This window comes from Desmodus rotundus, chromosome 2, assembly GCF_022682495.2.
Source record: "Desmodus rotundus isolate HL8 chromosome 2, HLdesRot8A.1, whole genome shotgun sequence".
Taxonomy (NCBI): Eukaryota; Metazoa; Chordata; class Mammalia; order Chiroptera; family Phyllostomidae; genus Desmodus; species Desmodus rotundus.
Genome location: NC_071388.1, coordinates 134,601,244 through 134,611,239, shown reverse-complemented (window position 1 = coordinate 134,611,239; position 9,996 = coordinate 134,601,244). Strand labels below are relative to the sequence as shown.

The 9,996-nt window shown below is 36.2% G+C and overlaps 1 protein-coding gene across 8 annotated transcripts in view; it reads left to right on the top strand.

Moving 5' to 3' along the window:
• Window positions 1-9,412, top strand: part of GTDC1 (glycosyltransferase like domain containing 1) — a 369,716-nt gene extending 360,304 nt beyond the window's left edge. For all 8 annotated transcript variants that reach the window (XM_053918630.1, XM_053918627.1, XM_053918633.2 and 5 more), the window contains 3 exons: window positions 1,480-1,550; window positions 2,250-2,341; window positions 7,325-9,412. In XM_053918630.1, the coding sequence (XP_053774605.1) occupies window positions 1,480-1,550; window positions 2,250-2,341; window positions 7,325-7,408 (247 nt within the window). In that variant the 3' untranslated portion in view covers window positions 7,409-9,412. The remainder of the gene's footprint in view (window positions 1-1,479; window positions 1,551-2,249; window positions 2,342-7,324) is intronic.
• The last annotated feature ends 584 nt before the right edge of the window (window positions 9,413-9,996 follow it).

Genomic DNA, 9,996 nt, shown 5'->3' with positions numbered 1-9,996 from the left:
TTTTCGACTGGCATTGCATTTTAAAAACGAGTGTCATCAGATAAGTGCATCTTTTCTTTTCGTTCATAAAGAGTATCTCTGGTGTACGTGCTCACAACTTTGTGAGTGTTTTATAACGCAGTCACAGAGCAGTTTATAGCTGTGCTTACGATCAGAATGTCTGTGTGTTCTCTGTGTGCAGAGAAGAGATTGTTAGGTGTTAGTTTGGGTTTTGAAATTAATCATTGGTAAGTAGATCCTGTACCTTCCCATTGTGTTAGTTTGTAACTTCTATCAGTTCTCAAGCAAAACTTTGAACTCAGTATTTTTCTAAACTTTGCAGCTCAAAGTAAATACTTTTTCATTGAAACTAATTTCAGTTAACAATAAAATAAGGAACACATCACCCACTTAAAAACACTTAAACTCCAAAAAAAAAAAGAAAAGAAAAAACAGGTTAAATTACGTGTACTTTGTCACTGTAAGTAAACAAGTAAACATTGACATAACTTCAAATTATTCTTGGGTTGGTGAAAATACGCAGTTCAAAATAAAATTCTGCTTTTGGTCAAGATTTTGGATGTAATTCAAAGTTTCTCATAAAATAAACATTTAAAAAGCGTTTTGAATTTCACTGCATAATTCCTAGCCAACAGAAATTACAGTGGTGTCTCGAAGGTTTCTTATGTCAGATCAATAGCCACAGTGCGGGCTGACACAGCCATCGAGATGCAGTACTTTCTCTCTGCTTAGCCCTCACTGCTGTGACGTGAGGAAAAACTTCCTATAGGTGGTCCTTGGGGAAAGCCTCTCGCAAAGTGAAACTTGCGTGTTTCTTCATTTAATAGCAAAAGCATTCTTTTCTGATAAAAGGCAAAAAGAGCTGAATTGTTAGTCAAGAAAGCAAAATGTTCATTAAGGTAACCTTCACAAGCATTTTCTCAGTAAATGGGGGAATAGTTTTACATTCTGCATAAGTCGTTTGGAAGCACGAGCTAAAAAATGAAAATGCCCCAACACAACAGATTGTAAATTTTTTCTGATGCTTTTAAAAGTGCCTCTATCATTTCTACGGCTACGGTGTTAAAGTTAAGTATCTGCTATTTTATTTAAACATTTTTGAAAAGTGAACATTCTGGGGCTTTGCAGCATTATTAAGAAAAGCTGTCCATACTTTACCATGTTGTTACATGTGTTTATCTGCTGATTATAAAATGTGTTAAACAGCATTTTAAAAACAAAAAAAATGCAGAGCTGTGCGTTGATTAATTCAGTGAACAAAACATATGCTGTTCGTTCTGTTCTATGAAATTCATATATGATCAATAAAGTCTTTTAAAAGAGCAACTTTGGCTTTTAGGCTTGTGTTGCCGACCATGCTTATTGTCCCAGTTAATTGTCCCAGGGCTCCGACTGAACTCAGGCAAACAAAACTGCTTTCTGCCTATGACAGCAATGTCCTCCTAATACATCTTTGTCCTCTCTCTCAACTTTCTTCAGGTTGGAAGCTGTGTACTGTGGTTGTTACCCACTTTGTCCCAAAGACTTGGTTTATCCCGAAATATTTCCAGGTAGCTGCTTTAATGTACTTTCATCTTTGTTGAGATTTAATACATGATTCATGCTAAACGAGAAAGTTTGAAAATAAACTTAGGCGGGAGCAATTGTTTATTTGGCAAGTCAACATGTTAGTGTTAAGGAAAATTTTATGTTTTAATACATTAGAGTAAGCTTATATTTACCATCTGTTCTTTTAAGATAACAAAAAAACAAGTTTTCAAATAGCATTCTTCATTGTTAGCATACACATCCCATAATGATGGATTTTTATAAGTAGGTCAGTGTTGCTGCAATTGCTTACAGATTTTTTTAGTGATATACAAAGAGAAAAAGCGAGGACTGAAAGTCACACCAAATTATTTAAACAATTGACTAGTTAATAATATGCAAGTGTTGTTCAGGGTACATACGGCAGTAGTACCAGCTCTTTGAAAAGAATCTCATCACTAAATACATCACATATGCATCGTGTTACGTTAGAATAATGTATTTTAATCACCCAAAGGAGATGTCTAAACAGCAAAACTACACAGTCTTATTTAGCATTAAACATCCTTGTGAGCTGAGGTAACCTTATAAAATCATGCTTAAATAATGTAAAACACGAGGCGGCACAGAGCAATATGCATTTTTAATTAGTAAAGTGACTAATATCAAGTGTGTGCTTTGAGGTTTTTGTTTCATTAAAAATGTATCTGTTTTTCCTGCAGCTGAATATCTGTATTCTACACCTGAACAGCTTTCAAAAAGGCTCCAGAATTTCTGCAAGAGACCTGATATTATAAGGAAACATCTCTATAAGGTAGTTATTGAGAAGAGATTTAGACAGTATAAATACCATACTGAAGTACGAAGAAAAAAATCTTTAAAAAAAACATTTAATTAACATACTAATGTTTAAGGGAAACATGCTAGGGAGGGATATTAGTTGTTACACTAACAAGGATTAATTAAACTGGATGCCAGTTGTATTAACCCAGGTCTTATGAAGTACGTGCACTCAATGCACGGTACATGCTTTTTTTTTTAATTTATTGTTTTCTGAGATGACTGTCCTTTACATTTAGCCCCAAGAGGCTTATAAAAATGAATCTGGATTAATGTAACTCATTAGTCTAAAAGGAAGTAAAGGAAAGATTCTACAATTAGACTAATGAGGATAAGCCTTTCTTCCCATCATAGTGAGATCTTCAATCCTCAAAAATTCAGGTGAATGGCAGTAGAGAAGTTTAGGGTTCATTTTTTAACTACTTTAAAGATGATTTTCAAGAATCAAATGTTTCCCTTGCCCAGACTAATAAAATGACAGGAGAAATCCTCACTTTGTTTTGGTCGAGACTGTCAGTCTCCTCCCTGAATGGCAAAGGCAAAAAGGACATAATTTAAATAGCATCTTCATTCAGTGCCTTTATTCATTATCTTTTTTCCCTGGTTTGAATCAAGAATTTTTACATTGTTGAAATAACAACACAAAGAGGCCCTACTAAATGTCTAAGTAATTGAACTGGGATAAATCTGCTTTATGAGTTTTGAAGGTGGCTCTAGGCCATGAGTAATATACTTTTTTTATATTCTTTGAATGTAGCATCTTCCTTTTCCATAAATTCAGTACGGCTTATAATCTAGCATTTTATAATCCAGGATATTTTAATTTTCCTATGTTAATTTGTAACATTCCTACATAAAATGCAGTTTGCCTCCTTGTGTGTCTCCTCTCCCCTTCATGGCCTAAAATACATATATAAATGGTGATACATCAAAACTTGACTTTGTTTCTGCAGGAAACAGTTAAACTTCAAGAAAAAGGGAGAGAACCAAAAATGCAATTTAACACCCAATTTCAAGCTCATTATCTTTCATTGTCTATTAACTTGGCAATGGTTCAGAAGGTAGCTCATAATAGTTTAAAATGCTGACTGAACAGTTCCAGCTTCAGTATTATTCCTTGAGTCAATACGGTTGGATCATATACATAGGAGGCTTCACAGAGAAAACAGTCTTCCAAGGTTTACGTCTAGATTTCCTACTTTTTCAAGTTCAGTAGTGGTCTTCTTTGTATAAAATATTAATCAAGTTGTTTCCCACGTGACAGACTATCAAAATGTGCAGATTATAAAAGCTGAAGAAGTAGAATAATAAGTATTAATACAAATGGATTCACTTTCTACATATGACACCAAGCTATTTACAGTGAGTTCACCATCAGATGATTGACTTTTTTTTCTTTTCTGGTGAATGTTTTTACGTTTATTGAGATATAATTGATACACAGCTCTGTTTGGGGTGTATGGCATGGTGACTTCTATATACTGTGAAGTGATTACCACTGTAAGTTTTTATCATCCATTATCTCATATAGATACAAAAAAAGAAATCAGTGGTTTATTTTTTCCTGTGATGAGAATGTTGAAGTACTGATAATTCTATTTCTACCATCAAAATGCAACAGTTTATAACTTTGCTTCAAGTTAGGCTTTCTTAACCCTCTTATTTTGCATCTGCAGATTTTTTACCATTTCAAAAGTTACTGCAACAAGTTGCTTTTAGTTACAAAAGAAAGCAGATCTCCAGATGAAATATTTAATACAGCTACTGCCATAACATAGCTGTAATTATTTATCTTACAAACAACTTCTGGAAAAACTCTGAAAGAATGTCAGCTTAGTGGTATGCTGTGAATATACCAAGTTGTTCCACAGACAGCTTAGAAGATAACGTATACCTTAAGTGTTATTCCATGTTACTACGTTTTACTTATGTTTTTAGTCTGTACACCCTAAAATGCTCCATCTCAAAGTTTGTAAGTCCGAATTTCATGCATAAGCATTTACAAGAATTTATACGTATATAGTTAGTTCAATGTTATGTTTTTTTTCCAACATGGATTTTTTCTTATAAATCATTGTACATTTTCATATACGTTCGCATTCACAGAACTTGGTGTTTATCTGAAAATTACTCTCAAAAATTCATAAATTGGCCCAAGGATTGTAAGTAATTAAGAGCTTGAGGATACAATTGTTGTTCGGGGAAACTGGAAAAATGACAGGAAGTCCTACAGATTTAGTTTGGTTGTTGTAACAGGGTTTAGAGCCAAAAGAGAGAAAGAATTCCTCTGAAAACTTTATAATGAAGATATAATAAGTTATGATTTTTTTCACTTCTGTTTTATCAATATACACATTTTCAGGTAACATTTGCCTTCACTAAATACCAGAGAATTCTTTCCCCCAGGGCAGCTTTTTACCTATTTTTCGTATGCAATGGGAGAGTCTTTTGTGTGTACTGTGAAGAGAATGTTGAGGGTTTTCTCACTAGATTTATTCCATAGGACAATGCTGCTTTGCTTTTGTAAAACATATGCTTCTAAGATCTAAAAGGATAAAATGTCACTGAATTTTTTAATTTGCTCCTTTTACATTTTTACACCTTACTCTTTTTTTTTTTTTGGTTAAAAGTTTACATTTTAAAATCATCTCAACGGCTTATCATATAGAGTTCACTTTAGGATAGGATTTTTCATATGGATTCACACTTAGAAATTTAATGACTAGAATAAGGCTACTAACACTTGGCTTTCTTCTCACATGAGACATTATAATTTCAATATGAGTGAGAGTTTGGGGGCTATAACTTGAAGCAGGATTTGAAACAGAATGCTAGTAATTGAAAAGCAGAAACAGAATCTGATACTTTTTTTTTTCTTAAAGTGACTCTTTCTTCTACCAACACTGTGCCCAAAACTTCTCACCTGAAATGGTTCAGACTTGAACTGTTTAAATTCCTTGTGTTTGTGCAGTGTTCTCTCCCCACGCCCTGTGTGTCCCATGTTTCTTAAGAGAAATCCAGTGCATGCAGAAATTAAATGTTTCTTAATTATTTTTTAATCTTATAAAGCTAAAACTATTTCTTTAAAAGTTTACATCCTGGTTTAGCCAATGCCTGCAGCTTTCTTGTACTTTAGGACGTTTCCTTTGCTAAGTAGGGTGGACACTTTGGCCGCGTACTTGTCACACAGACAACACGGGAGCTCTTTATGACTCCCAAGCCTTACCTGAGCACAAGATTGTAGAAGTAATCGTAAAATAATCAGCCCAGGGTTGACTTCTTGCACTAACACCAGTTCTTCATTTTACAACCAAGCAAGTTTACTGCCACGAAGTTGTATAGTGTTTGCCTCACTTTTACCATGAGAATTCACTTTCTGAATTCTCAACAATTCCCAGCAATGATTTTAAATCAGTACTTTGTGTTTTTAGAGAACTTCTGATCATTATGTTTTAAAATACCTTACCACAAAAAAAAAAGTCTGCACATTCCCTTGTTACCAGTACTGAAAATAGCAAAAGAGTACAGCTAGGGCAGTACAAGCGGGTACTTCCCAGACTGAAGTGTATTCCTTTTGCATGCCTGTCCTAGCTCTCACTACTTTTATTTACACATTGAGCAATATTCTGTGTGAGGGGAAGAAAAGAGGTGTCATTTTTTCTTGTGCCTTATAAAAGTGACCTGTAGTTTCTTACAATTTTTCAGATGACAGCTGTTGATTTTTATTTTGTCCTCTTCAAGTTCTTTAACCTCCTAGAGATCTTTGTAACCTGCTGTTATTCGAAGGGAAGAATTTTCCATTTCTGCCTAAAAATGAATCCAAACAATGATTGAGCTTATCATTCAGACTCAATGCCCAGAAAAGTTATTTGTGGTTGTCTTAATTGTGTCAGCCATATCCACCCGAACCATAACCAAGGCATTTTAAGTTTCCTTCCAGAGACTGGGCACTTTATAGTCCCCTTTTAGTGTGAGCTTATACTCTACATGGGAACGAAGCATTGCTCATTAATATTAACAGCCCTCCAAAGTCATTACATTTTCCTTAAAAATGAAAACTTAAATGCTTGTGACATTTTTAGAACTTCTAAACTCTCTCAACGGCACCAGCACAATTTAAGGCAAATGTCAGTCTCCCTCCCTCCCTGCTCCCTCCTTCTCCCTCCCTCCTCCCTCCTCTTCCTTCTCTCATACTTCACTTCCTTCCTTGATTTTATTTGTATTGATTTTCCGTTGATTTGTCTAAGTAAAACAAAACTAAACATTCTTTAGCACAATAGATAGACTTTGGGTGATTCAGATCAGTGAGGAACGTGGACTTCTTGTCCTTCTCCGCTACTCATTTGCAGCCTAGCTCCAGGTGAACTTCTTAACGTCTGTATGATTCATCTGTAAACTTGGAAGACTTTTTTTTTCTTAATTCTTAATAGCCTTTCCCCCCTGAGGTATAGCTGTAATGAAATAATAAGTATAAACCCGTTAGTAAACTTGAAGAGCTTTGTAAATTGCACGTAATTGTAATGGCATTTCTCTTGTCCCTTCACCACTTAAAAGTAAAATTCACATTAGATAAAACATGTATATCTTGTGTTTGTAAGAGTTAAAAGTTGGATGATCAACTCCTAATAGCTGTTATCCATAACATAAACCAGGAAATATATGTTCAGCAGAGTGTACCCATTTGCAAAAAAAAAGAAAAAGAAAAAAATAAAAGAAAAAACAAACAACAAACAAAAAACTGGAGCTTTTCCCCTGTGGTTGAAAGTAGTTATACTTGAAACCCGTCAGAAACCTGGAATTCCCAAGGTGATAAAACTGGAGAACCATTTACTTGGTGGCTTTTGAAATCGAATTGATGTCAGTTATGCAAATTTTCAGTATGAATTGTCAGCATACTTCAGCCTTTCAGTTGTTAATGGTTCTTCATTGCTTTCTCTTCTCTCCCTTCCTCTTACAGGGTGACATGGATCCTTTTTCTTGGGCAGCCCTACATGGTAAATTCAGGTCTCTGCTTACAACAGAACCAAGGGAAGATTTGTGACAGATGGGGCTAAGTCACAAACTTGCAGCCTAAGGCAGAATCTGTAGAACTTTCCAGAGTGTGCCCATATTTACCTGATCAGAGAGAACAGAAAATCTGCAGAGGAAGCTGAGCCTGGCTGCTTGTCATAGCTGACACAGAGCCATCTGCCACAAACCTGTGGCGGCTTCAGATCTCCAATCCCTGCCACCACCCCAACTCAAATTAAATACAGATTCCTAGAGACGTTATGATGGTTACACATGTCCTCGGCATCACATGGAGGAGACTGTTCAAAAAAAATATGTGGCCTGTTGTATAACCGCACTCATGTATCCCATATGTGGTGCCACATTGAATTTCCGGTGGAATCCGTTTTTATCCTTTGTACTGGATGACATGGTGCCTGAATTCTTTCTCTTTGCCGACATGATGGCAGCCAAACTGCAGCTTCAAACACTCGCACTTGGCTGGGTTTCTACCTGGGTTGCCAGGTTATCACCGGAGCCGTCTTGTGCCCTCAGAGGGCCACGGGGTCTGCAAGGAGGATCGGAATGCCATGGGACTAATTGGACAGCCATCTCAGAATTGTTTGTGGTGAAGGGCTGCTTTAGCACTTTCCTTTTAGCAAATTAATGGCTCTCTGGCACAGGCCTTTCTAAGTGAAGGTATTAATAAGGAGTCTGGCAGGTATTCCCAGGATTCACGGAGTTACATTTGCATTTAATTTATCTTAAAGAAAGTTGCAAGATAAACAGCTGTAATTTGAACAAACATGGGAAATACTGTGAGTGGGGCCACCTCACCCATAAAATGAACACTGAGATACTTGTTTTAATTTTTTTTCATGGGTAAAAATAGAGAAATCAAAATACTTCTAACAAAACCAGTACTTTTGATATAAATATTTCTTGAAAATATTTGGATTCAGCTACAAATATAACATTTTCAAGACAAATCACTTATATTCCAATAGTCAAGCTGCTGTATTTGTGGATGTAAAGATGTTTTGAACGGGTAGATTGTAAAATAAATTTTTAATAAAGTGCCCTCTGCCATTTTTAATTAAAAAACCTCATTTACATGTAAGTGTGTACATCTATTGGTATGTTTCTCACTAAACACTTTCCTTGTGTCAAGAGACAACGAATACAATTGTTTCTTTTCCGGATGAACAAGGATCTGTTTTGCAAATGTTTGTAAGATATTATGACATTTCCAAGATTTTCTTTGCATTCTGGAAAGCAGGAGGTAAACATTTGTAGTCATTAAGGTAAAGTCTGTTGATAAACCATCTTCTGTTTACTGGCAGGTAAATTGTAACTTTCCTAGCTTTTGAAATGAGGTACTTCTATACACTGCAGCATGAGGAGCAGCCAGGGAGGGTAGACCAGGGCCCTGGTCTAGCAGGCATCCTGCAGAGAGGAGGTAGTGGTTTAGACGCCCAGTAGGGTCCACTGGTAGGCAACACAATGGTAAGCACAAAGAAATGAAGGTCAGGGAGCCAGAGGGAGGCCTGGCCACAGAGGCACTTGCAGATCAAAGAAAGCAGGAGTTCAGGGCCCACGAGACCGGGAATTTAAAAACAGAAAGAGTAAGAAGCAGAAACAACAAGGTCCTTTTTGCCCAGACAGCCCTCTCCCTAACTAGTGTGAGAAGTACACGATGGGATATCACAGCACTGGGTTTGAGTCCTACTGTGTGGGGAAGTCACTGAACAAGTTACCTCCTCACCTACAAACCGAAGGGTTCAGGGATTATTCCCAAGTTCCTTTGATGGAATACTGTGGAGCTCCTCAGCTATCAGGTGTGCTCCTTTTGAGTGCAAAGTAAAGATCTAAACATGCACCAGGGATTCTTAGACACTTCTCCAGGGCAGTGTTTGTCATCTAAGGAGATGAGTTACACCAGTGAGTTTGCTTCGGTCACAAAGGTGCCATGTCATCGATAACATCTTCTAAAAATAATATTATAATCTCACAGCCAGGAAAGAGTGCTTAGTTTGCTGTTTTTCTATCCTGAAAATAATGGGCACACACTTTATAATGGCAAGATACTGCATTCACATCAACTATCCATATATGTTTCTCACTAATTAATGGGGGGGGGGGCAGCTACCTTTCAAACATTTAAATATTTCCCTGATTTGGGCAAATATAGTATTGAAAGTTACCTGTGTGTGGAAATTTTCTACACTCATAAACTCGAATTTTGTCATTAGCTGTGACCCAGGTTCCTTCCTGAATAAGAATTTATATTAAAGTCATCCCTTCTTAAAACTGTGCAAGCAGATTTGGCCGATGAGCAAGAAAATTTTTGTAAATGTGTTCTTAACATTGGAAAAGACAAATCTTTGGGGGGGATGTGCCCGCACTTGCTTCCCAACACCCATGATATAGTGGAATGAAGTGTTACTAAGTACGCTAATCCGCATTATGTTAAAGTCGGGGAATAATTGAGAATACAAATTGACTCTTTAATTTTTGTTTCCCTTACTCTCAGTAGAGGGCTGATATCTAAAATTAAGTAGTTAATTTTAGATATCAGCCCTCTATTAATAGTTAATTGTTAAAATGTTAAATTTTCACAATTTAATTTCAAAGGCTAAA